We start from the raw sequence: 27,694 nt of genomic DNA, 5'->3' as shown, positions 1-27,694 counted from the left end.
AAATCTGCCTCCTCAATCGAGGAAAGGGGGAGTAAGGAAAAAAGACAGGATCTCCTCTCCCTTTCCCTGCCCCTCCCAATTCTTTTGTTTTCTCCCAATCCATTACCCTTCCCAGTAAAAGTTCCAACTTCTAGCATTTCATCAGAAATTAGACAATGATTGCTCCAAGTTTTCCCCATCAGCCCTGAATAGGAATGGGTTGCTGGTACTGAGGTGAAGGCTCAGTGGCTCTTCCACCTTGCCCTCGCTTGAAGTTTACTCTAGTGTCTGTCCTTCCTTGGACACCAAGATTTTGGAGGGGCCTCCAAGGGCAGCTAGTGGGAGAAGTTCAGGGTCCACCCACAGCAGAGACAGTCTGGTTTCTCGGAACCCCCTGGATCATACTAGCCTCTCCTCCAGCATATCCTGTCTGCTGACTACACAATCTCAGGCTGACTGTGTTTGCTTCAAAGGTAGCTTTCCTTACCCTTTGAGTGCATCTCAGGGAGGAAACCCAGGAGATGGAGCTGGTAACCCCTAACCAATCCTGCTGCCTCATCTTCCAGCAGGACTGTGCCTCCTGTCTTTCAGTACCTCCATTTCCTTTCCTGCTGGTGATCTAACCGGTCTGCCATGTGAGGACCCTCTGTATATTAGAAAATAGTCCTCTGTACCACATCTGGCAGCCTCCTCCCTGATCTTTCTAACCGAAGAAACAACTGGAGGCCTGGTTGCCTATGGTTTCCAGTCCTACTCAATATCCGTAGGAGAATGACCCTGTGACATGAGTCTCATCTGTTTCCCTTTCAAATTTTCCTTTAGAGGCCAAAAATTGCCTCAGGGGCATCTTCTCTGTTTTCAGAGAAAATGAAGAGAGCAAGGCTGAGCAGGAGCCAGGAGAGTCCAGCTTCCTAGCTTCTTGTTTCTGGTCTAGTGTCCCCCTTCTCAGGAAGGTCAGCCCTTGCCTTCAGCTCTGCTCTCTGGCTGCTTCTCCACACTGGTAATAAATCCTGTCTTTGTCTCCCCTCTGACCCAGGCCCCAGGCAGGCTGAGGGTCGGAGTCTGGGGGAGGGGTTGCTGCAGAGGAGGGGGCAGACAAGCAGAGGGGGAGGAGGAGACGGACAGGAGCAGCCGGTGGGCAGCCACGGGGTGTGCAGTGAGGGGATGGGGCCTTCTGATTATTCTGTGGATCTTGAACATCCCAGCAGGCTTGTATTCCAAGTGAGAAAGCCAGGGTTCCTGAGATGTGGAAGTGCCTTCAGAATGGTCCCTGGAGCATCAAGAATACTGAGACATGGCGAGGTGCCTCAAAGGAACAGGCTACTAAAAGGATAATATTGTGGACACCATCCTTTTCAGCACCTCAGGCTCCTACATACATGTGTCATGTGCACATGTGCACATACATGATTTATGACCTGTCAGCATAAAGCAGCCCAGGAGAGCCAGCCTGCCCCTCCTGCGCCACCCCAGACTTTTCTTGCTGTCTTCCCTGCCTCCACCTCCATCCTTTCTTCCTGCTCTAGCCCTGCTTGTGTTCTCTGTAGAGGTTTCTGTCTCTGCCCCTGCCCCCACTGCTTCACGGTCCTTCTTCTGCCCTCCTCCCCTTCCCTTACTTCCTTGGACTCTCCGCGTGTCCAGCTCTGACACTGTCATCCTCCTGCCTCAGTGCCACCATGAACCCTGTTGCACCCCACCAGAGACCTTTGGATGGCAGGTTACAAGGATGGATGGGAGGAAAACAGGATGGGTCCCTGGTTTCGTGGGATCCTGGTGGGTTCTGCTATGGCCAGGAAGTAGAGGACAGGGTGCCTGGGAGGTGAGCAGAGAGAGAAGTACCATGTGGAAAAGAACCTAGGGAAACCCAGGAAGACACCAAAGGGTAAACACCGAAGAAAGAAGGGCAAGGGCTTGGAGTTCCTGAGTGTTTGGGGTCCGACTGAAGGGGCAGATGCCTGTGGGGTTAGCTGAGACCCAGCTGGAGACACAAGGCCTGGAGACACGGCCAGACACGTGAAACTTGGATGTACATAGCACAGCCACAGTCATAGTCTCTGGTCTACCTAGGAACTTCTCAGAGGCCCCAGACCCCTGCATCTAGTTCTGGAATGCTGGTCCCATTCTGTTAACCTACTCCGCTCCTGTCCTCCCCTGTTGAGAATGACATCAGCTATGGCTGCCACAGTCCTCAGTCCCGCTGCTGATTTCTCTCCCAGGGGTGCAGCAAGGGTGTCACCCTTCACCCACTCATTCCTTCTTCAGTCAGAGGGGGAGCCAGAGATCCCCCAGCCCAGGGCCCCGCAGCTCGAAGTGGGAGGAGGCTTCCTGGTCTTGGTTGGAAAAGAGGGGAGCATGGGCACGGGGGTGGGATGTGGGGGGGACCTGAAGGGGGGCACTTGAGGAGACTGCAGCAGTAAATCACTCTGTGGGGGGCTCCCTCTGCCTGAGCTCAGTGGGGTGGGGAAAAGAGAGACAGTGGGGTAGGGGCAGCACAGGGAATCGCCACATCTGGCAGGCAGGTGTCTGGCACTGTTCAGATTGCAGTCTCTTTCCCAGCCAAAGGGGAAAAAGGGAGGAGGGCCTCCTAGAATCCCCTGGGGAAGGGGGAAAGGTTCACAAACAGGAGGGGGAGGCAAACCAGACAGTCCAAGCCCCTGCTGTGTCTGTTTTAGTCAGTGCTAAGGATGGGTTTGCAGAGTCCCAAAAGAAGATTGCTGGCCAAAGGTCTGGGTAGGCAGGGGCACCAACATTTCAGTTCTGCTGGGAAACAGAAGGCTGAAGAAACAAGGTCAGAGAATTCAGGATTTGAGAATTGAACAGAAAGAACTACATTCTCCATGCTCTCAACTGCGCAATAATCCTGCTCTCCCAAGCCAATGGCTGTACAGGGCCATGAGAAGCCACAGATCATACAGCCAAAGATGGAGGACATCATAGCTCTTTTCCCACCAGTGCAGGGACCAAGCCGGGATGGTCCAGTATATCGCTTTCTATATGCTTAGGGGGATCTTGGGCCCAGGTGCTTCACAGATGCTGAGCCCAAGTTCCAGGTTTTCACAGAGAAAGGACTGTTCAACCCATAGGCTTCATGCCCTGCAGAGGCTCTTCCCATTTTGCCTCCTCCCTCCTTCCCTTTTCCTTGTCGGTCCAGGATTTGCAGGCCCATGTCAGAACAGTAGAGGTGACTGAGGAGACCCTTCAAATCTCAGTGGAGAGGAGTCCCCACACTGCCCCCTCCTTAAAATCCTGCAGAGGAAGGGGGAAAGAAAACCAAAGCATTCTCCTGTCGCCGCAGCAACCATAAAACCCCCAGCTAAATCCATCTTGTGAGCTCACCGCCCCATTAAGATGCAGGGCCAGGCTCTACGCCAGCCCAGCCACATTCATTTGTGCGAATAAAGGTGGAGGAGGGGGAGGGGAGCGGGCTCTGGAGGGACGGGGAAATGGCGAGAAGAGGTTATTTACACCACCGTCCTGACCTTCTGGAGCAATGCTGGCTCCGATAAATAACCCGCTCAGCGCCGTTTCAGAGGAGTGGGGGGTGCGGGAAGGGAGTAGGGGCTGGAGGAGAGCCCCCACGCAGGTGCGCGTCTCCGGGTTACTAATGGCTGAGGCGGGAGCAGGCAGCTGGCTTTGGGGGTGTGTGGGGGAGAACTCAGTTCCCTGAGTCTCCCACTGAGAAAATACCATCCCCACCCCACCCCTGGCGCCAATTTCCAGGCAAGGGGACCAAGAGATGCCAAGGAGGCAAACAGCCCCGTAAATTAGGGGTAGGGGGAGTGCTGGGGAGTCTCTGAGGTAGGAAGGAAGAAATATTATAAGAGGAGGTGGGGCGGGGGTGGGGGCTGGAAGAACAGGAATAGATGCCAAAAAAGGGAGGAACAGAACCATCACACAAAGGCAGTTTGGAAGATTCACTTTATTCCTCTGACGCACAGTAGCGTACATACAAGGTGGACTTCACTTCGTTGACTCCATTTCCTGCAGAGGCCACCTCCAGAATGCCCACTTCGGTCAATGCACGGGGCAGAGCGCTTGCTCGGGAATGTTTTTCTAAGACATTTTTCACTGCGATGTGGGGTCAAGGGGCAACATTACACCCAAGAATGGGACTCCAAACCTTAGAGGAAAGGCACTGCACCAGACCCTCCGCTTCCAGGGAAGGCTGAGGCAGAGAGGGAGAGCTCAACAGCAGACTGCAGAACCAAGGCAGAGGAACATGAGTGGAAGAGCTGAGAAGGAACATGGCAAGCCCCAGTCATTAAGGCCCTCTCCTTGCCCAGTTCTGTGTAGAAACTTCTGGACACAACAGTGGTTTTAGTTCCAAGGTTTGGCTTTGCTCCAGGGTACCAGAGGCCACACCAGGCAAAAAGATCTCACAGGTGACACAGGCAGAGGAGGTGTGGTACAGACCCAGAGCAGGGTGTTCTCATGTGCAGCAGCGCTGAGGCAGAAGGCCAGATCATAGCACAGACTGCACTGCATGAGCTGCGACAGCATTTAAATCACTGTTCCCCTGCAGCTCTGTCCCCTTCCCATAAGCTGTTCCCAATCTCTTCCAAGGCAGAGGACAGGGCAGCAGGAAGGGGAGAAGCTGCTGAGGCAAAGACACACAGCCCCTGATACTCCACACCCACTTGTGCTGAAGGAGGAGTCCTTCCCCTTTGCTGGACATAGGGCTGCTGGGGTGAAGGCCTTTCAGGCATAGGGAGGAAACACTCAACATTCTTTCTCCGGCTTTGATCTCAAGTACAGCCATAGAAAAGGGCCAAGAAACCAAGGAGAGAATGTGGGGGTGGGAGGACCAGTGTAGTAGGAAGAGGGCGTTTCCCCTGCCTCATTCAAATCTGCCCTTGAGAGGGAAGGAAGAGGGGGACAACCCCTGAAAGGATAGAGGTGCAAGGGTCCATTGTGATTCTCCACGATGACCCTAAGAGCATCTGTTGGGGGCCTGGATAAGAAGTCACAGCAGATGTGGGGCTTTGAGGGGCAAGGAACTGGGCATGGAGTATCTTCACCGAAGGAGGGACCACTTGATCTGTTCCTTGGCTGACTGTAGCACCTGCAGAGACAAGGGCAGCACTGAGGAGGGTTTGCAAGCCACAGGGTGTGAGCAGGCTGAGGCTCTCCTTCCCCACACTTGCCTTCCCTCTCCTTAGAAGAACTGGGATAGAAAATCCCAAGGGTGGAAGAATAGGAGGAAGCTCTCTAAAGCCCTAGAGGGTTGTCAGTTTGGGAAACTCCCCCCGAATTCAAATCCACTGGGGGGATGAAGAGAGAAGAGGTATACCTGGGAGGAAAGAAAAAAAAAGCTGGGGGTTATTGGACACAGTTATAAAGAGGGGTTTATACATCCAGACAGTGAGGATTCCTACTGGGCAAACCCAGAACCACTCCCTTGCAGGCCCCCAGGTCAGGTAGACAGTCTATCTGCAGTCAAGGTAGAAGGATAGATCTGCAAACCCTGCACATTCCAGAATGTGCAATTCTAGCTCAGCCTCATTTGAATAATAAGAGAAAGAGGAGTGTGTGCTCACAGGCACATAGACCATCTGCTTAAGGCAAGCCTCTGCTGGGGAATCAATCACGGACTGAGGTATCTGCCAGGGAAGGTTTGAAGGGTACAGAGAGCAAGGCTGACAGTCAAGATCACAGTGAGAGCAATGGGGCTGAGGACACTCTGGAATAAGAGGGAGTCGGGGAACCTCACTGAGTGTGAGGTTGGGGTTCCTGCTGGTCTCTGTAGTAACCCTGTCCACGTGAAGAGGAGGGATGGAGAAAGTCATACCTGAGACACGGTCTGCTCTGTAAGCGGGACGTCTTCACCCTGCACACAGAGATAAGCACTTAGACTGCAGCCTGACAGAGGAAGAAGTACTCCTTCAAAATGAAGCAAAGGCAAACGCCCTACACTTCTCAACCTCTTCTTCCAAAGACTGAGCCACAATTTTACTCGGCCAGAGGGACTGCGAACACAAAAGGGTCATTTTATCCACCCTCCACTTAAAGGCATGATATGATAGTCGACTTCTTAAAAGATTTATTTCATTCCAAGTAATCAGCAGGATATCTGATCCTTACCTCCCTCAACTCTGGGGTGTCGGACCTGATTCCCTAGTCAGAGAAGACCTTCCCTGAATATCAATATCCAGTGTGTGTGTGGGGGGGGAGATGGAGGGAGCCAGGGGTAGTTTAATGGATCCTGCAAGGCCTGATGGGTAACGACGGCATGTTAATTTGAAGAAATAAACTGCTGCAACAGCAGCCTGAGAAAGGGAAGGGGGGGACCCTCTCTCTTGCCACATAGAGACATATGTTAGAGGAGAAGATTAAACTATGCAAATGGAGCCCACGGCAGTTAAGGGAGAAGACTTCACATTACCCAGCACTGGCAGCCTTCACTCTGTGGAGGTCAGAGCTGGGACATTCTGGGAACTGGAAGCGCTGCTCTGTTCAGACAGCTTTGTACCATAAAATTTACAGGCGGATTCTCTACACTCACTGTCATATCCTTGAGCAAACACGAAGCTTCCTACAAGTAACTCAAAGACCCCCTTTCTGGTGTCACTAGCACCAAGGAGGGTTGAGGTGCTGGCAAGTTAAGTGCTTCCTGAGGGTTCCATCAGACTAAGGCAGGAAAGATCCTCCAGTGCCTCTGATGAGGAGTCATCCATGGAATGATCCATTCTCAAAGAAGCAACAAGCCAGCCTCAAGTTCCTTTATAGTTTCAGAACCATGGAATTAAGGTTTCTTTTCTTCTTTGTTCATTCAATATGTTTACATAAAAGTGCCCATTCTGTGCAAAGACCATGTAAAATTCTAGATGCCACATTTGAAACATAAACAAGCTCCTCTGCTTCTCTGGCACACTGAGATGGAAAGGCCCTGAGAAGAAGCCATGCACATGAGAGGACAGGAGAAGATAGGATGTGTTTATGAGCTGGACCCTCAGCGACACTCAGCAGGACTGGCTTGGGAGGACCTGTGGAGAGATGGGGGTTGCACATTCCTGCTTACCCTCAAAGCCACCCGGTGTACCACTTGCTGGGGGTCGCTCTCTAGGATCACCCTACAAATACAAAGAAGATCATGCTCACTTGTCCTGTCCCAAAGGACCAACTTACTGTGAGGTGAGGATCACTGGCTGGTGTGCCCACTTGACTTGGAACAGGGGCAGCAAGCCTCCCCCCCACTCCAAATCCAGACAGGGCAGAGAACTCACCCTCCATCTACAATCTCATCCACAGCCAGGAAGAGCCCCTCCATATTCTCCAGCAGAGCTCGCTTTTCTACATTTTTCCTGAATCCCCAAAAGAAGAGAAAAATCAGGTTGTGTGTGAAAGGAATCCTGGGCCACTGTCTGAATAGGAGATCCTAAGCTAGGCCAATAACTGTCCCACACTAAGAAGTGAGAAAGGTAAAGAGCCCTTGAGCTATAGTGATTAGAATGTCAAGAAAGGGATTTCAAAGAGCCAACTTCTGACTCCTAGGCTGATTATACAGAGTGTGCTGCTAATGAAGCTGCCTGTAAAATAAACAAAACCACAGCTTACAATCTGGAGTTGGTAATGGCGGAAGGCGGAGGGTGCAATGCAAATCCTATCTGCACTCAGGTTCTGACAAACTTCTGAAGTCTCTCTGCTTCTCCCCTTCCCCCAGGTCTGTTCAAACCCTAAAACAAAGGCCAAGGAGGGGCCAGGAACAGTCTGGGGCTGCATCCACCAGCCACAGACCCAGTGGTTTGTGCATGTGGCCTGTCACATCCGTCAGTATGACTCTTTTCTCTAGATTACCCGAAATGCAGTCTATTCATTCACCTGGCTGGGAAATAAATCATCCCCCTTCCTGAGGAAACCTGAGCCTTTGGCCTGCTGGTTTGCGGGCTGAGAGCGCCTGCTGTTCTACTCCAGATGGATTTCTAAAATGTGTTCACTTAGGAGCTGCAGTGAGTGAAGTTCAGAGCCTTGAATGTTTTCAGAGAAAGTATCTTATGTTTTCTCTTGCTCGTGTGCACGGGAACAGAGGACTACTGGGGAGGTAAAGAGAGCAAAGAGCACAGTGGACCCATTCTATGTACAGGGGAAGACTATAGAGGCTAGTGATGGAAAATGGGTAATGCTTCCTCCATTCCCAAGGGAGAGATGGTTCACCTGGGACACTTCCCTTGTTCTTCTCCACCTTCAACTGCAGAGGACAAAGCCTAGGAAAGCACCTGGGGGCTCAGAGCACTGTCAGAATCAGTGGACACAGACCGCCATGGTGCATGTTTGTACTGTCAACTACTCTGGAGACTGAAGCAGGGGATTACACGCTCAAGGGCTGCCTGGGTTAGAGTTCTAAAACAGCTCACTAAGACCTTGTCTTAGATGAAAATACAATAGAAAGTTTGGTTGAGTAGCTCGGCAGTGGAGCAGCTGCCTACCCTCGGCTTCAATCTTTAGGACAGGCAAAGGAGGACAGAAAAGGTACGGAGTACTCATCCTTAGGGGGCTTTCCTTCCTCCCTAGTAAGAGAATTATTCCATATGAGGACCAAGCTCTCCACTACCCACCTCACTGAGTTACCCACAAATAGCAAGCCCAGCTTCATACACTGAACTAACTCCCTGGTGTGGCTCTGATTTCCCACAACTTCCTGGCCCCGAGGGATAAGTACTTTCTTTTCCAAATTTAAACTGGGAATGTCGGCTCACCTCAGCATCTGGCTCAAGGAGTCAAAGAGGCAATTCAGAACAGCCATAAGCATCAGCTGTTGAGAAAGAAGACAGAAGGTTCAAGGCCCTAAAACTGATAACCCAAAACAAAACCCTCCACTTTATTCCTCAGCAAAATGCACAGGCTTTCACAAATAACATGAAGTGCAAACACACCAGCAAGGGGACTCTAATTTCTCAGAGACGTTAGTTCTGCTAAACAATTCCACAAGTGGTTTCTTTGCTTTTCTTTCTTTCTTTCTTTCTTTCTTTCTTTCTTTCTTTCTTTCTTTTTTTTCTGAGATAGGGTTTCTTTGAATAGTCTTGGCTGTCCTGGAACTAGCTCTGTAGACCAAGCTGGCCTCCAACTTACAGAGATCTGCCTGTTCTAGCATGGTCCAGCTAAGTGGAGGTTTTTTTTTTAAGGCTGACACAGTCCTCAATGTATCTTAGTCCTCTGAGCGTTTGCTTTTTATTAATTAAAGATTTATTTTTATTTGTGTGTGTGTATGCCACATGTGTACAGGTACCCACAGAGGCCATAAGAGGACATTGGATCCCCCTGGAGCAGGAGTTACCAAGAATTGTGAGCTGCCTGACACAGATGCTGGGAACCAAACTCAAGCACACTGAGAGAACAGCAAGTCTCTCCAGCTGTGTCTTTGCTTAGGTTGGTCTTCAACTAGCTATATAGCTGAGGATGATCCTGAATTCCTGACTATACTTCCCAAGTGCTGGGATAACAGGAGTGCACTGCCATGCCTTTCTGCCTCTATGTCTCTTTAAAACTTGGTTAATTTATTTAATGTGTGTGCATGTTTGTCTGTATCTATATCTGTGTATCACATATATGAAGTGCCCAAAGAGGCCAGAAGAAGGCATTGGATCCCCTGGGATTGGAGTCATTGACAGTTTGTGAGCTACCATGTGGGTGCTGGGAATCAGACCCAAGTGCTCTGGAAGAATAGCCAGTGCTCTTAACAGCTGGGCCATCTCCAGCCCCTACTTCTATTTCTTCACCAAGCTACCTGATGGATTTAGTAAAGAGAGGAATCATTAACTAAGCAAAAGCTGAGGCCAGAGGAAGGTGGCAGAAGGTCCTTTTTAAAAAGTTATTTATTCATATTTTATGTATGAGTACTGCTCTGCATGTATACCTGCATGCCAGAAGAGAGCAGATCCTATTATAGATGGTTGTGAGCCACCATATGGTTGCGGGGAATTGAACTCAGGACCTCTGGAAGAGCAGCCAATGCTCCTTAACTGTTGAGCTGTCTCTCCAGCGCCATCCACCACAACCCTGAGGTCCTTTTTAAAAATGGTACTAGGGATCAAAGTACTTCATGCAAGACTTCAAATTTGCTAAGCACACATTTCACTACTAAGCTGCATCTCCAGCCCCAGCTTGAGTTCTTGAGTCAGAACTAGGTTTGAATCTCAGCTGACTCTACACATGTTACCCCGAGAGAGTTAATGGCCTGAATTTCATGAGACAGCCACTTTTGTGGTTTGACAAAAGCCAAATACAAGTAATTTTATATGGTTCTTTGTGGTTTGGATTCCTTGTTGGCAAAACAAAACCAGTAATGCCTCCAACCCACAGAAGTGCTGCCAAGCTTAAACAATGTACTTCACAGAACACATGCACAGCATAAGAGCTCAGCAGGACCTGGTCTCTCAATCTCTTAACTGTGATGGAAAATTATCTGGTGGCTTATTCACCTGTCTACTCTCCCAGAAGTTACTACCACCTGGAAGAAACAGTCCTTCCTACTAACAGGAAGATTAGGACTAGACTCACAGCTCCACTGACACTGTGAGACTTCATCTGGGACCCCTTCATGCTGTGTGGCCTCACCATGATCTAGAGTACACACACCCTTGACCACACCTCGGAAATCTACCTTTAAACAACACTGTGGGAACTTGGCATACTGGCTCTGTAATCTCAGCATTGGAGAGGCTAAGACAGGAGGATTGCTGTGAGTGTGAGACCAGCCTGAGCTACAGTGTGACACTGTCTCAAAACCAACAAACAAAATCTAAAACACCACTGTGTAGGAAAGGATACCAAAAACATTCTAATTGGATATGGTGGCTCATGCCTGTAATCCCAGCACCTGGAAAATAGATGTAATTTGAAAACAGCCTGTGTTGCACAGTAAGATCCTGCCCCTTTAAAAAAAAAAAAAAAAAAAAAGACCTGGGGAAAACTTCCTTCTGACTGATTCTTTGGCTGGGCCATTTTGTAAACCTGACAGGGATCTCTAACAGACTTCTTTACAACCTTACCAAACATCAGAGGAAGGCGGTTCTACAAAGCCCCAAACCCATGGCTGTGTCCCATCTATGGTTTCAGAAATGACATCAGAGGTAGCAAATGGGCAAGGATTCTCACCTCATTTTCATAGGAGCTGCCAATCACATAGAAATAGAGATCAATGCTACTTTTATAGACCACTGTCAGCCCTTCCAACAGGGCGATTTCACCTTGGGGAAGAAAGCAGAAACCGAATGGTGAGAGAAGAGGAGGCAGAACAGGCTTCTCATGAATTCCTGGGGACAGCTGTGTGGGCCAAAGAAGGCCAATGTAGTGACCCCAAGCACTAAAGCCATCCATTGTTTAGGGGGTGGCAGAAGGGACACAGGAACTCCAGGAGTCTAAATGTATGCTCTCTGGCCCTCCCCCCAACTGCACCTACTCCCCTCCCTGTGTATAAGGCAGGCAGGATACCAGCCATCCTTCGGAGGTAAAAATGCAGAGCGGTCACCTTTACCGGCTTCCATTTACCTGCCCTAATGGATGCGGTACAATAAGCAGAGCTGCAGTTAAATTTGTCAAGTGAGGCTCATAAATCCAGGGACCAGACAGGGAGCTAACAGCCAAGCTTCTAGCATGGTATTCCCGGGTGAGGTACACTCACCTCCCCATTACATTTCTGAAGAGTTTATTATATGCGGGGAGGAGGAAAAAAGAAAGAGGAGGCCAAGTCATTTTATCTTTTTCTGCAGTTCTGCTGACACCCCCTTCCCACGGTTCCCCCCAACACAGAGAATAGTGAAGGAGAATGACCTACTATCTGTCCGATGGGTCTTGTTGAAAATGTTCTTCTCAAAGGCCTTTTGCTCCTTGACACTGGGGTAGGTGTCATCATAGTACTGGTCGGAGGGAAAGGAGACAGGGCTGGGTCATCATAGCTGTGAGCCCAGAATAATTATTGACTGTTCTACTCTGGGATCTTGTGTATCTCTCCTTTAAAGCATGGGGTGGGAGAGGAATATTAAGATAGAAAAGACAGGGAATGGGAGTGAGTGATGGAAGGAAGGAAGGAAGGAAGGAAGGAAGGAAGGAAGGAAGGAAGGAAGGAAAAGGGAAAAAAGAAGAAAGTAAGAGAGAAAAGAAAGTGATTGCTACCAAGCCTCACAACCTGAGTTTGATCTCTAGAACCCACAAGGTAGAGGGAGAGAGCCAACTTCTGAAAGTTGTTTTCTGGCCTGCTCTAACAAGCACATAGACATGCGCCCACAAAAGAAGAGAAATAAATGCTGAAAAGGAAAGGCTGTGCTGCAATCAGCCCTCCAGCCCTACATGCCATTTCTAGACTCTGAAGGCAGAGACCTACCAGCTGTCCTAAGGACACTTCCACCACATGCTTCCTAGGAGCTGCCCTTGTCAGGGGCAGTGCTGGAGAAATAAGCAACATTTTAGATGCAGAGATACTTCCTGAGACTCCCCTCACTGCAGGAAGACCAGTCCCTTTTTTTTGGGGGGGGGGGTGGGTTTCAGACGCTCTGACTATCCTAGAACTCGACTTGTAGATCAGGCTGGCCTTGAACTCAGCAGTCCGACAGCCTCTGCCTCCTGAGTGCCCAAGTGTTGGGATTAAAGTTGTGGGCCACTACAGCATGGTTGGAAGACCATTGTTTTATTGAGCAGTAGAGAAAGGCCATACAAATCTCTTCCACAGCAAGGCAAGTCTCTGCCCTGTTCTCCTGTACATCTTGGCTCTTTCTGCCAGCTGAGAGAAGGGGGCAGTCGAGCACTTCACTGAGCCCACTCCCAAGCACTCTTAGCAAGGGGGTGGAGATGAGGGCTGCTAAATCGCCTGCTCTTTAGGGGCTAATCCGTCGCAGTCAGCTGAAGACCTATGACAGGTCTGGCATTTAGTAACTGGATAACTGTTTCCAAAGGTGTCCTGCATAGTTACATCCAATTACAGGGAGGAACAGCTGGTGAATTCTAACTAATCTCCACCTGCTGAGTGATTTATGCTCTGCTCACCCAGAGTTAATACACCAGGGACAGAAGATATTTCGACAGGACGGGGAGATGAAGGAGAGGGGTGTCCTTTCTCCTCTCAATCCATCCAAAGTTAGTAACACCTCACTGGGGCATGCAGCTTGGTGAAGACCACAAACCTAGGGCTACAAGTCAGAAGCTGGAAGACTCCCTGGGAAACTCAGGCTGAGTGACAAGGTAAGAAGGACAGGGACAGAGGGGCAGAAGGGACAGTCAGGACAGATGAAACAGACACAGACAGGCAGCTATCTAAAACTGATAGCATTTTGGTTTGGAACTAAGGTTCTAAAGTTCTTCCCTGCTCTGATGAGGATGAGAGAGGAAGTTGAAGGTCTAAGCACAGCAAAAAGAAAGCACTCTAAGGAAGAGAAGATTGCCAACTTGGATTTATCTGGAGTAGTCAAGTTAGGATGAAGAATTCTCAAAATCGTCATATTCCTCAAGAATTTGAGTTAGTAGGGCCAATCCCAACATTTAAATCTCCAATGTCTCTGTCCTGCTCCTAAATTAGTATGAAAGGAAATCTCACCTTAGCAAAGAGTCGGTCTCCATCATTGTCCAGAATCAGGATGGCCTTGACAGTGTACAGGGAGGGCTCCTGAAGAAACATGAACACACCTTCAGTTCTGAGGGCTCCACCACTATTAACAAGCCTAATACCTTCCTTCCCTGGTCCCACTGGGCTGCAAAGAGTCACACAGGGGGTCTGTGTGTGTCCCCTACTGCAGCAAGGTTAGGTTTAATACCTCCCCCTGAGAATAACCAAGTGGAGGATGAACTGAACTGAGGGAGGAAGGTTTCAATAAAGGGCTCCAAAGCGGACTCAGAGAAACAGTCTCAGACTCATAGGCCTTCATCAGGTAGGGCACGCTGTTATTTCCAGGTCCTAAGGCCAAGTCATTTTCCAAATCACCCATCCTCTCTGGCCTCCTGGATACAGGTGGGCATGGAATGTGACCATACTAATGAATGAGCACTACTCATGTGAAAGAAGGCTGTGTACTTAGAAGTCACTGTAATCCCAAAGCAGAGGCTTAAAGCAAGCCACTCTAGGCTGTCCAAACACAGAACAAAAAGAAAGCATTGTGTACACACATGTGAATGCATGAGCACATAAGCACACACCAGTTCCCCAAGACAGACACCATCAAAAACTCACATATGAAACCCTTCCTCTACTATATATGAACCATTATCACTTAATCTGCTAGGGTAAGAATCAACCTGAATCTTAAGTGTGGCAAACAGAAAAGTCCAGGTCTGGGAGTTTTCTTTCACTACCAATGGAACTAAGGGCTTAGGGGTGTGGCTCAGTGCTACAGTGCATGTTTAGTATGCAGGGAGTCCTGGGATTAATCTCTAGCCACTCCGCTACAAAACAGAACAAAATCCCAGAATAAAACAGAATTGCTGACATTGGCTCACAAAGGCATCACAGCCTCAGCTGTAACAGTTATACTTAACACCTTTCTTCAGTTGCAAACAGATGACTTAGGAAGAGCTGTCTTACTAAGCCTGGTGTTCTCTATCCTCATGACTTTCAGAAGGGAAAAGTGAGAAGCTGGCTTTGTGCAGAGGCCTCTGTTGCTCACATTATGTGATGATCTCACCAATAAATACTACTTTCTGCTATTTCCTGTGCCAAGGCAAAAATGTCTGCTTTGCTTTTCTGGTCTTAGGAAACTCACCAATCTTCAAAACATGCTTAACAAAGACACGAGGCATAAGAAAGAGTCACTGCCAGGGAGGCTACATAGCAGGGGGACCCTAGGATGACTGCGGCTTATAATAAGTTTTGGTTTGACTCAATCACTGGGCAAGCCTTAGTGAAACATTTCACTATTAGGATAAGAATTTGTACTGTATCAAGCTGATAATAGAAAATAAAATGAAATAATAAAAATTAAAAAAGAAAGAAAGAAAGAGTCACTGCAAAGGATCCAGAAACTGCAGCCCCATAGAGGTAGAGTAGGTTCCAGGAGAGGGGGGACTCCATGCAGAGAAACAAACCTAGCTCAAGAGAACTGGGGATTAACCCAGGCTTTTCTAATTTCTATTTATTTTTATTATTACTGTTATTTGAGATAGGGTCTCTCAATATGTAGTCCAGACTGGCCTCGAACCCACAAGACTCACTTGCCTGTACCTCCTAAGTACCATCACTTACATTATTATTTTACATGTACGAGTGTTTTGTCTACATGTATGTTTGTGCACCATTTGTATGGCTGGTGCCCTTGGAGGCCAGAAGAGGTCCTGAAACTGGGATTACAAATGCCTTGTAGGTGCTAGTAATGGAACCCTGGTCCTTTAGAAGAGAAGCCAGTGACTTTTGAAACACTATCTTACTACGTAGCTCTGGCTGTCCTGGAACTCACTCTGTACACAAGGCTGTCCTTAAATTTACAGAGATCCACCTGCCTTTGCCTCCCCAGTGCCGGATTTAAGGTGTGTACCACCATACCACCCAGTTTAAAAGCCAGTGTGCTGTTTCTCTGTGTAGCCCTGGCTGTCCTGGAACTCTCTATGTAGACCAGGCTGGCCTCAAACTCAGAGATTTGCCTGCCTCTGCCTCTCAAGTTGTGATTAAAGATATGTGCTATCACTGCCCAGCAGAAGCCAGTACTCTTAACTGCTAACCTCTCCCGGCAGCTCACTAACCCAGTCTTTTGAAAATGGGATAAGAGGGCTGCAGAGATGGCTCAGTAGTTAGGAGCACTGACTGTTCTTCCAGAGGACTAGGGTTCAATTCCCAGCATCCACATGGCAGCTAACAACTGTCTGTAACTCCAAGATCTAACACCATCACACAGACATACATGCAGGCAAACACCAATGCACATAAAATAAAATAAATTTAAAAAAAGAAAGGAAGGAAGAAAGGAAGGAAGGAAGAAAGGAAGAAAAAGAAAAGGGGATAAGAGCCTGGCAGTGGTGGCACACACCTTTAGTTCCAGAACTCGGAAGGCATATCTCTGGGTTTGAGGCCAGCTCTGGTCTACAGGTATGAGATCTAGGACAGCCAGGGTGTTAAACAGAGAAACTCTGTCTTGAAAAATCAAAAGAAAGAAAATGACCTAAGAAATGTAAGCTTTATTTTCCCAACTTTTTTTTTTTTTCTTTTTGGTTTTTTGAGACAGAGTTTCTCTGTCTAACAACCCTGGCTGTCCTGGAACTCGCTCTGTAGACCAGGCTGAGCTCGAACTCAGATCCACCTGCCTCTGCCTCCCAAGTGCTGGGATCAAAGGCATGTGCCATCACTGCTTGGCCAGACTTGAACTCTTAAGGATGGTAATTTTTGATGAGGCCATGTCTCAAAAGGGAAAAAGAAACAAACCAAAACATTCATCAATCTCTGTGTTTTGTTCATCAGTTCATCTCAAGTATCCAGAGCAATTCCTGGCACATTCTGAACTCTCAATATTTGTTCAAAACTGAGAATAAAGTTTAAAAAGAAATTTCTTAGTGTGATGACGTGCTAGAACTGGGTTTCATAGTTAAGTGTATTTTGGGGTGATATTATCACCAACCCACCTTCCCCTCTGACACACTTAAAACTGCCCACCCTAGACACCGCTCCCTGAATAATGGACAAGAACACCTCCTCTGCAACTGGGGAACTGTGCTGTCTGACGGAGGGAAGTCTTTGGAGTCTAGTCTAAAAAGCCACAAACAGAAATTGCTCTTCTAACTCCCAGCTCCACACACAAAGACCAGCACACAGAGCAGGCTCTGTTCTATATAACTTGGTTTCTCAAGTACCAAAAGTGAGCCCTCAATGGGAATGAGTTTCCTTAGTGGACAAAAAGTCCCAATAAAAGGAAATGGTTATGCCCCTCCATCCACACTCACGGCAACCATAGAGGGCTAGCTGCCCACAAGTTGAAACTGGATCTTAATCTGGCATTAGTGACTGTTCTTACAGCCAGAGTCTGGCATTCCAGGAAGAAATGGGAGCACACTCCCCGACCCCAGCGCATGCCAAAATCCTTAATGGCCATCTGCCAAGTAGGAGAGCCAAAGTTCTTGTGGCCAACACTGTCTAAGCACCTAAACAGCCGTGCTGACAACTGAGAAGCACAGCCCAGGGTTCTGCTCCCAGCTCTTTTCACTGGCTTCCTAGAAGATATGATCAAAGAAACCTCAAAGCAGCAGCACAGAGTCTTCTTGGGTAGGACAAAAGACAGGGTAAGCAAGGAGAGACCAGCTTTCAGGCACTAATGTTCTGGGAAGAGAGGGAAGGAGGACAAAAGTCTGACCATTTCAGATTTGCGGAGGAAGAGCCCAAGAAGGAAAGCTGGGGGTTGGGCAGGAGGAGGAATGCCACCTGAAGCATCACTCTGCTGTAGTCGAGCCAGCCCCTACTTCTCCTGCCACCTCCTAACGCTAGCTGGGTCCTCCTCACCCTACGGCCTTTATCTCTCAGGAGTGGGGAAGCCTGAGAGTTCCCTTCATGTCATAAAACCATGCTGAAAGGCCAGTTGAAAGGCTCCAGAAGCCATTACTGATAATGTAATTTCCCTCTAAGTTTTGCAAAGGGCACATTTATAAATAACTCCCAGATACTAAGAAATGGTTCCTGGACAATGGACAAGGCTAATGCTGACTCTTGAAAAAGACCCTACAATCTTAGGACCATATTCAAAGGACTGAAAAGATCTATTCTTCCCTCTCACTTCCCAAATGGGCAGCTGCTAGAAAGCTTTCGAGACAAAGTTCTGTGATGCACTGACTTTCAGAGCCACAGCCTGAGTGTATAACAGAACTTCACCTCAAATGCTAATAGTGCCTGGAAATGATGGATAGGGAGACTGGCTTGTGGGAGGAATAGCAAGGATAGATTTTCATGTCTGCTTTTATTATCAAGAAAACTAGAAAGCTGTCCTCATCCTCAGGAGAGCTGAAAGGCCAAATGAACCTAGACTGCCGCAAACAGCTCTCTGATCTCAATTAGGGACTCTTGAAGCCTGGTGCAAATATCATGTCTGGGAGACCCACTACCCACAGTGGGAGGGTTAGAGGGAGAAGAGTCCTTCCAAGTGCTGCCCTCTGTGGGCCTTCTCGCTGACTTGCAGCTTCCTCAGGATTATAGCCCAGGTAAATGGTGCTAGAAAGGAAGTGGTTTGGGCCCAAACTATTTGGGCAGAGTGTTTGCCTAAGGTATGAGACCTCAAGAGATCTTGTGTTTAATTCACACACAAATCAAAACAAAAAGAAAACTTAAGAACAAAAACCCATCAAACTTTATTTGTGTGTATTTTGTATCTTAAGTAAAACTAATAGAAAAGGGTTCAGAAAAGAAAACATGGAAAGCTGACAGTAGTGGCTGGCACATGGCTGTAGCCCTGGTAGAAACAGGAGGATCAGAAGTTCAAGGTCATCCTCAGCTACTTAGCAAATTCTAGGACAGGCTGGAACAAATGACCTTGTCTCAAAACAAGTACAAAGAACAACAAACTATGGAATTAAGTCTACTGACAATATACACAGTAATAGTAAGGGCTTGGGTAAGATCATGGTATTGACACCAAAAAGCTTGGAGGAACAATGTGTAGAGAGAGAAACAGAATATTTTAGAACTATGACTATTTGATTCACTTAGGTGACAAAACCAAAAGACCTATGAATCAACAAGGGACAGCTCAGAGGTTAAGAGCATTTACTGCTCCTGCAGAGGACCCAGGTTCAGGTCTCAGCTCCCAGTTCCAGGGGGTTCTGACACCCTCTTCTGACCTCTGAAGGTATAGCATACACATGGTGTTCATAAATGCATGAAGAATAAACACTTGTACATATAAAATAAAATAAAACTTTAAAAAACAAATCCGATTGAGATTCTTGGAAAATTCTGGGTTCCCTTCTTAGAAAGACATTCTTGGGGCCAGAGCAAAGGGGGGGGTGCCTTGGCTTAGCAATGGATCTAACCAATTAAAAACTGTAACAAAGCTGGGCAGTGGTAGAGCACACCTTCAGTCCCACCACTCAGGAGACAGAGGCAGGCCAATCTCTGTGAGTTCAAGGCCAGCCTGGTCTACTGAGTTAGTTCCAGGACAGACAGAGCTACACAGAGTAACCCTGTCTGGAAAAACAAAAACAAAAACAAAAAAACCCACAACAAAAAGAAGAATCTTCCTAGGAACTGAGACTATAGCTCAGTTGTAGTGCTTGTCCAGCACACATGAAGCCCTGGATTCAAGTCCCAGTGTTACATAAAACCAGACATGGTACCACAGTCTGAAATCCTAGTGCCACTCAAGAGGTAGAGATAGGACGATCACATCACAAGCTCAAGATCATCAGCTATATAACAAGTTCACAAGTCTCTGCCTAAAAATACAATAAAATAAAATAACAAAATACAAGATCTGGGGTGATAGCTCAGTTGGTGAAAATACTTGTCATGCTAGCATGAGGACATGAGCTTGAGCCCTAGGAGATATCTATATATCTATCTGTGTATCTATATAGAGATATAGATACAGATACAGATACAGATATAGATATAGATATAGATCTCCAAGTGCAGGCTAGAGAGACTCAGAGGTTAAGAGCACTGGCTGTTCTTCCAGAGGTCCTGAGTTCAATTCCCAGCGACCACAAGGTGGCTCACAACCATCTGTAATGAGATCTGGTGCCCTCTTCTGGCCTGCAGGGACACACACAAGCAGATCACACACTGCACTGTCACTCCCAGCACTGGGGTGGCAAAGATGAGAGGATCCCTTGGGTTTACTAGACAGACAGCCTTGTCAGATCAAAAAGGTAAACAACAATAATAACAACCAGGTAGACAGCTGCTGAGGAGGAATGGCACCTGAGGTTAGCTTCTGGCCTCCTACACACACACACACACACCAATCTTCCTAGCCCATAGATAGGAAACATGGAAAGCACAGGCATGGGACAAAACTTCTGCCAGTTAGAGGAGCTGAAGTCTAAATTCTGGATGAGATATTAACTCAAGCTCCCCCCACTCCCTTCTCTGAGGCTCAGCTTCCTAAAGAAGTGAAAGGCTAGACCTAGATATGCCTCTTTTTTGTTTTGTTTTGTTTTTTAATTACAGCAGACCCTTGTGATAAGCTGATAAAATCTATGGTCCTTGTTCCCATCAAAGAAACACACCACACAGTTATGACTTCAAGAAGTTAATAGACTAAGTTTAGAATTAAATGATTTTTCCTCTGAAGATAAGATTTTTTCGAAGAGCCTGGTTTGGTGGCATGTGTCTTTAATCCCAACGCTCAGGTGGCAGAGGAAGGCTGATCCCTGAAAGTTTGAAGACAGCCATAACTACATAGTGAGACCCTGTTCAAAAAAGCCAAAAAGAAAACAAGAATATGAAGAGGAAAAATTGAGAAAATGAGTGATTTCCCTTCAACCAGTTAACAACTTCAATAAAAATATGTGGCCTTTATAAGTTAGTATGACCAAGAATCTCACACAGCCTACAGGGAGAATAAGGATCAGCACTATATATAACCCTTTAGTTTTCAATGGCCAGCTCTGGGAACCAAACTGGACAAGTTAACCAAGCCTCAAGCTCTTTGGGAATGCAAAGTGTAAGTTTACTTACACAAAGTACCAGGTCTTGGCTTTTCTCTTTTAAAAGGCTGAGTAACCACTGGAGTTAGAGAAGGCTATGACCTACTGTGGGTGCTAAGAACAGTATCTGGGTTCTCTGTAAATGCTCTTAAGTGCTAAGCCATCTTTCCAGACTCCTAGGTATTTTCTGAAAGCTTAGGACACCTAGCTGCAGAACTTTCTCCACAGGGGTCACACAATTCCTAACTCTTCAGTCATTACCAACGTAAAACATTCGCAAAAATGAAATGGTACTGCTGAAAACCAGGTGAACAGAGCAAGCTGAAACTAGATGCACTCCTCAGCCAGGCCTGAAGACTACATCAGAACATCTTACCACCTGGTTTGGGTAATTCAGAAGCCCACACTTATATTATTATTCAGTAAAGGAGAAAAAAAAAATCAAATGGAGCTAGAGACATCTTTTGTTTTCTTTCCAATGCTAGCAAAGGATGGAACCTAAGGCTGAGTATATATATATATATATAATATATATATATTAGGCAAGTATTACATCACTGTACTATATCCCTAGCCCTTGGATTTTGTTTTGAGACGGTCTCAGTTTATAGCCCAATCTAGCCTGGAATTTGCAATCCTCCAGCTAAGCCTCCTAAGTAATAGAAAAATGGGTATGTACCCACACCTGACTGGATATCTCAATTTAAGAGACCCTAAAGTCTTAATTTCTTTCTTTTTTCTTCCTTCCTTCCTTCTTTTCTTTTCTTTGAGACAGGATTTCTTTGTTTAACTATCCTGGCTGTCCTGGATCTCTCTCTGTAGACCAGGCTGACCTCGAACTCTCAGAGATCTGCCTACCTCTGCCTCCTGAGTGCTGGGATTAAAAATGTGCCCCACCACTACCTTGCCAAGTCTTAATTTCTTAATGTGAATTTCCCTTCTTTTTCCAGGCAGGATTTTACTACAGTTTTCAGCCTGGCCTCGAACTCTTAGACTTGGGATAGGATCCTTCTTCCTCAATTTCCTTAGCACTGGGAGTTATAGATCCATTTCTGGTGCATCCTTGGCCATAGTTTATATCATGATTAATCCTGCTGCCCTCTTCCAGCTGCTGCTGAGAAAAGAGCTAAAAACTAGATGAGCGGCCTCTGAGTCTTCAGTCTAATTACACAACAGAAAAGATGGAAGCCAGGCTTGTGGCACATACCCATAATTCCTGCATGCAGGAAGACAAGGCAAGAGGATCATAAATTGATGATAGCCTGGACTACATATTTAGGACCCCACCCCCAGCCCCATACACATACACACACAAAGGATAACTGGTTGACAGAGCTTTTTCAGACCAATTGGGTACAAATGGAGTCATGTATACTGACTGTGAGGAAGAAAGGAGGAAAAAAAGTAAGAGACAGACTTTCTTTTCTTTAGTTTGGGGGTGGGGTGAATCTCATATATTCCAGACTGGCTTCAAGTTCCTAGGTAGCTGAGGATGACCTTGAATTTCTGATCTTCCTGTTTCCATCTATGGAGTATTAAGATTATAGATGTGTACAGCCAAGCCCAATTATGGGATGCTAGGTAAGCTTAACTCTATCAATTGAGCTACATCCCCAACACCAAGATAAACTTTTATCTGCAGCACATGAATTAAGTTACACAAAAGGATTTCCTGAAGAAATGAAAGTGACAGAAGCCAGGCAATCTAAGGACAGAAGAAACCTAACAGTCTGCTGTGAGAGAAAACCACTCTGCCCAAAACTATAAGAGACAAATCTGGAGGGCCCTCCCCAACACTGGCATCTCTCAGTGTACATGGATTTAGCCTCCCAGGGCATCTTCACCAGCTGTATTCCTTCTATTATCCCAGCATAAGTGGCTGCACAAGCACTGAAGACACCTGTTCCATCCTTATTGTCCCCTCTAGCTCCTCTTTTTCTGACAATACTCTTCAATACCAAGCCAAGTCATACCTCTGGAATAAGAAACGGCAGCAAGAACGTAGATGAGAAAGAGCCTAACCTGCCTTGAGGCTCCCACACATAGCTAGGCAACTGCACTCACAATCTGCCTCCCAGGGAGGACCTGGCTTCTCCAGGGTCTGGTTTTCTTTATGTAGAGACCTCCTCCTCCCCTTCTGACCATGTGATGGTTCCCCTAGACCTTTGATATAATTTATACCTTGCCAGGGACCAACTCTTTCCCAACACTGTGAAGGGAGAGGGAAAAAAATATATAAATAAATATGTCGGAAATCTATAACGAGGTCTTCTTGGAGGGCAAGACATGGGGAGAGTTAGAAGCAGCGTCAATTACTCTTTGGGGGTTTTAGTTCAAGCCAAGGTCTGCTTCCAGCAATCAACCATTAAAACAAGCCGGCCAGAGTAACAGCACAGTTTATTCTGATCATTTAATTTGAAGTGTCAATAAATTAAACTTCAATCAATTAAACTAGGTGTGCAATAACCCAGATGGACACCCCGACACCAACATAATCACAATAAAAATTTTTATGGCTGCCAGGGACCTCACCGGGGGCAGTGCTGGCACTGCTCAAGCCCTGGCTGAGAAATATATCTCCACAGCGCAGGAACAAGGAGATTGCTTCTCCTAACGAAATGGAGCGGCCAGGCACCAGCGAGGACACAGCTGGGAGAGGGGCACAGGGGACTGCCAGGAACGAGATGGGAGTGCTTTGGGGGCTTAATGTAATTGATACCTTTGCCCAAAGCAGGGGGAGGAGGCATTTAGGCCAAGTACCTCTACTGTTAGTGCCAAAGGAATTTAACAAAAGCCCCATTAAGATGATTCAGGAAGCAAAGGCCACTGAGACAATATCAACCTTTGAGTTACTGATGTGTCCCACAGCTTCCTCCTCTAGATACATGTACATTCTAGTGTACTTTAGATGGCCTGACATTTGAATGAGACATGGAAATCAGAATTTTGTCAGTTCTAGGATAAAATATTAAGGGGAGACAATGGATAGAACTGAAGTCTAACCTGTAAGACACTAGAAAAGTAGTGTCTTAATTAAATCCTGGAAATAGAAAGAGGAAAAAAAATCTACGTATAAAGGTTTTAAGGATCTGAATTACTATGGTAATTCAGCTTTGAGGGTGAAAAAAAGCAAAGGTCAAAGGAAAGTGTAAGTTATTAAGATTCCAGATTATAAGTGGAGAATGGCGACCTGTAGTTCCTTCTCCACTAACAACTGAAAAAAGGAGAGACAGCAGAAGAGGAGGCCAAGGCCAGGACAGGCTGGGAACCCAGAGACAAAGGACTGAAGGAAGATCACACAAATCCAATTACCAGCTAAGGCCAGAATGCTTTTTTTTTTTTTTTTTTTGCAAGATTTATTTTGTGTATGGCTGTTTTTGCCTGCTTATGTGTGTAGCACCTGCATACCGGAAGCCCAAGATCAGAAAAAGGCGTGTGTGTGTGTGTGTGTGTGTGTGTGTGTGTGTGTGTGTGTGTGTACACACACACACACACACACACACACACAAAGAGATTTTAGGCTTTCTGTTTGTTTGTTTCTTTCTTTCTCTTTGATTTTCCAAGACAGGGTTTCTTTGTGTAGAGCAGGCTGGCCTTGAACTCAGAGATCTACTTGCCTCTGCCTCCCAAGTGCTGGTAGTAAAGGCAGGAGCTACAAACCCCAGCTACCTGTAGGTATTTTATCCTCAAAAAAAACTTTATACAACTGATCATTGAAGGAAAATTCTGTACACTGAAGAAGTGTAAAAACCTCCAGAAACATCAGAGAGAAACTTGGTGAAGCTAAGAGATTACATATTCAAGCCCAACCCTGGCTACATGAGACTATCTCAAAAAACAGAGATTTGTTCTGGGAACAAAGAAACCAAAATGGAATGGAGTTTTGCTTCATTGAACAGTGAGCTAGTGGGAAAGATTCAGTGTAGTTTTAAAAGTAAAGGTAAAGGGTGTCCAAGCAAGTTAGCAAGGATCTGCTCCTGCATGCAGCAGGTTGGTTCAGCTGAAAGTGGAAGAATGAGGAAAAAGCAGGCGGAGAGAGACCACACAGTACAAGAGAGACAGAGGAGGAAGAGAAATGACAGAGATTACCCTGCATGACTTCAACCCTCCCAGTGCTAGGGGCCAAGTATAGGGCCTTTAAAGCCAGCTAGATCATGTGCTCTTACCACTGCACTATACCCAGTCCAACAGAACCAATGGTAAAAGGAATGCTCAGTTATCACCTCCTCACTCTTTTTTTTTTTTTTTTTTTATTTCTGTTTTCAAGATGGGGTTTCTCTGGGTAGCCCTGGCTGTCCTGGAACTTGCTCTGTAGTCTAGGCCAGCCTTGAACTCAAGAGATCCACCTGCCTCTGCCTCCTGAGTGCTGAGATTAAAGGCATGCACCACCACTGCCCAACACCTTCCTGATTCTTTAAGCTGGTTCCACTAAATTAATTTTGGCTGTTGTTTGTTTTGTTTTTCAAAACAGGGTTTCTATATGGCTACCCCAGAATTCGCTCTAGACCAGGCTAGCCTCGAACTCTACACACGCCACCACCATCCAGCTAATTTTTATTTTACGAGACAAGATCTTATTCTGTAGCCCAGGCTGGCCTCAAAGTAGCAGCAATATGGCCTCAGCCTCCTGAGAGCTGGAGTTATAGGTATGAGCCACCACACCTGACTAAAAAGAGGTAAAAACCAATTCCACAGACTGTATCCACATATGTTATCAAGATTTAAATTTTTGTTTTTTGTTTTGGTTTTGGTTTTTTGAGACAAGGTTTCTCTGTGTAGCTTTGTGCCTTTCCTGGATCTCACTCTGGAGCCCAGGTTGGCCTCAAACTCACAGAGATCTGCCTGGCTCTGCCTCCCGAGTGCTGGGATTAAAGGCGTGCGCCACCACCGCCTGGCCAGATTTGAAAAATTTGTTAACTGACTAGTACAGTAAGTACTTGAAACTACTCAAAGATAGTGAGCATTTTGCTCCGACTTGCCCAACTTACAAGAATAAATTCTCTGACACTGGAGAGAAGGGAAGTAAGAAGATATAGACAAATGGGACAACAGTTAAAGTGCTTGCCATACAAATATGAAAATCAGAGTTCAAATCCCACGTAAATGCCAGGTAGGCATGGTGGTCTGCCTTGGCTACATGGAAAAGTTGACTCCAGTATGACCATCAAACCCTCACTCAAAAAACTAAAACAAGTTGTCATGGTGGCACACACCTTTAATCCCAGAGCTTGTGAGGTAGAAGTAAGCAAATCTCTAAGTTTGAGGCCAACCTGGTCTACATAGTAAGTTCCAGGATAGCTGGGGCTCCAGGGAGGGAGGGAGGAAGAGAGAGATCCTATCTCAAAAAACAGAAAAAAAATTATACATATACTTTTTTCTTTAAAAAAAGGGAGAAAGTAAACTTGTTTCTCTTTTACTGACAGGGTTTGACATGTATACATATAAGGAATCTAAAGGAAAACAGGAGCCAAGGAAGACTCTGGAAACAACCCTGGAATCCAACCCAAGAAAAGAAGTTGGAAGTTAAATTCTTACACTAACACACAGACAGACAGGCAGACTCACGCATCTCCAAACTGCCCAGCTGGAAAGCAATGCCCTGGTCCTGTTCTAAAGTGGTAGTGTTTTATTTGAACAAGCAGAAAGGATCAACGGACCAGAGAGATAATGCACTCCTGTAGCGGCTCTAATTCCCATGTACCCAGAGGAAGAAGTCTGATAACGGCCCCTACAGTATGTATGAGTTCCTAAAGTCTGAAGGAGGGGGAAAAGGGCAGAATAAGGAGTCAGGGAAAACATTCCAGAATCTATACTAGCTCTACTAGGTGTTCCAGAACTTAGATGGAGTGCTGATTCTCAGTCATGACAGAATTTTTATATATATAAAGAATTAACAAGAAATCGAAAACATGAAGAACGTGACATAGGATTACCAATAGATAATCGAGTTCTGACCACCACAAGGAGTATCTGCGGGTGACAAAACACGTCTATTCTGTTGTTGCAACTTGGGGGGAATATGGTGGTTTGGGGAAATTAAAGTAGGTGTGATCCACCATGCTAACCATCTGGGAGAACTTGAAGGACCCCCAGGCAGCACACTCTGAACTGTCCTAAGGACCCTGCATATCTCTTCAACTTTGCCACCGACTCTACTCTCTTCCCGGAAAGGCTTCCTACTCCGGACCTCAGCTCTAGGTCCCATGTAGGCCACACTCGCTTTCCTCGGACAGCGGGACCTTCGGCCCCCGAGGCCTGCCTGAACTCCCCTCTCCCGGCCCCAGCTGCTAAACCCCGCCTCCCGGACCCTCCGGACACCACCGCGGCTACACCGGCCCTCCAGCTCCTACCAAGATCAGTGCCTCCATCTTGACCGCAGCCGCTGCCGACGTGGAGGCGCACAAGCGGCGTCACCGCTGATTGGCTCTGAGTCTTCACTAGGCCCCGCCCCAGGAAGGCAACATTGGGTAAGGCTAAGACAGGCGTCGCTCACTGACCAGTCAGCGTAGCCGCTCGTGTTACGGAAGCGAACTGTCCAGCCAGAAGGAGCGGGTATTTGATTGTCACCCGGAATATTCAATGAAAGGCCAAAACCTCACCACAGAAGGGGCGGGAGGGTTATTGGGGGCGGAGTTGTTTCCATGGGGAACGGAGGAAGCGAGTGGTACTTTGCGATTGGTAGGAGGAGACCGCGTGATCTCGTCAACCTCTAATCCGCACTCGCTGTAGGGGGTGCACTGTCTCTCCAGCCCTCAGCATGGGCCTTGTTGAAGAGTCCTGCCCGAATCCGGATTCCTAGCGCCCCCACTAGGTCCTGCGGGATATCCACAGTTGGTGTAGTTCGCTTGGGTCAGTCCAACAACCTCACAGAGAGTTCGCCGTTAGAGATAACCAGCTATACCAAAGATTAACTAGAAAGCCAAGGTCTCCAGAATTATTTTTGGTTGTGAGCCTAGCCTTTAACGGCTGAGCCATCTCTCCAGCCGGGTCTCCAGAATTATATCCCCAGGGTGTGCACACGCACACATACCCAATAAATAAATATTTTAATGTAATATACACTTTTTTTAATTTTTTTATTTTTTATTTCTGGGAACTGGAAAAATGGCCCAATAGTTAGGAGCTCATACTCTTCTTGTGGAAGACCTGAGTTCGGTTCCCAGCTCTCAGGTCCCACTGC

General features: G+C 46.9%; 1 protein-coding gene across 2 annotated transcripts; it reads right to left on the bottom strand.

Annotated features, from left to right (window-relative positions):
* Window positions 1-3,880: 3,880 nt before the first annotated feature.
* On the bottom strand, window positions 3,881-26,918 carry Copz1 (COPI coat complex subunit zeta 1). Of its 2 annotated transcripts, none has more exons than XM_036208951.1 (9): window positions 26,865-26,918; window positions 13,502-13,570; window positions 11,750-11,831; window positions 11,071-11,162; window positions 8,673-8,728; window positions 7,203-7,280; window positions 6,998-7,049; window positions 5,768-5,806; window positions 3,881-5,041 (listed from the first exon to the last, which is right to left on the bottom strand). In XM_036208951.1, the coding sequence occupies exons 1-9, from the start codon at window positions 26,880-26,882 to the stop codon at window positions 4,994-4,996; spliced, it is 534 nt and encodes a 177-aa protein (XP_036064844.1). In that variant the 5' UTR covers window positions 26,883-26,918; the 3' UTR covers window positions 3,881-4,993. The 2 variants fall into 2 exon arrangements, with proteins under 2 accessions (XP_036064844.1, XP_036064843.1); XM_036208950.1 differs by lacking the exon at window positions 3,881-5,041 and adding an exon at window positions 5,124-5,269.
* Between the last annotated feature and the right edge of the window lie 776 nt (window positions 26,919-27,694).

The sequence above is a fragment of the Onychomys torridus genome, chromosome 16 (genome assembly GCF_903995425.1).
Source record: "Onychomys torridus chromosome 16, mOncTor1.1, whole genome shotgun sequence".
NCBI lineage: Eukaryota > Metazoa > Chordata > Mammalia > Rodentia > Cricetidae > Onychomys > Onychomys torridus.
The sequence above is the reverse complement of the archived record's forward strand: the minus strand, read 5'-3'. Positions and strand labels throughout refer to the sequence as shown.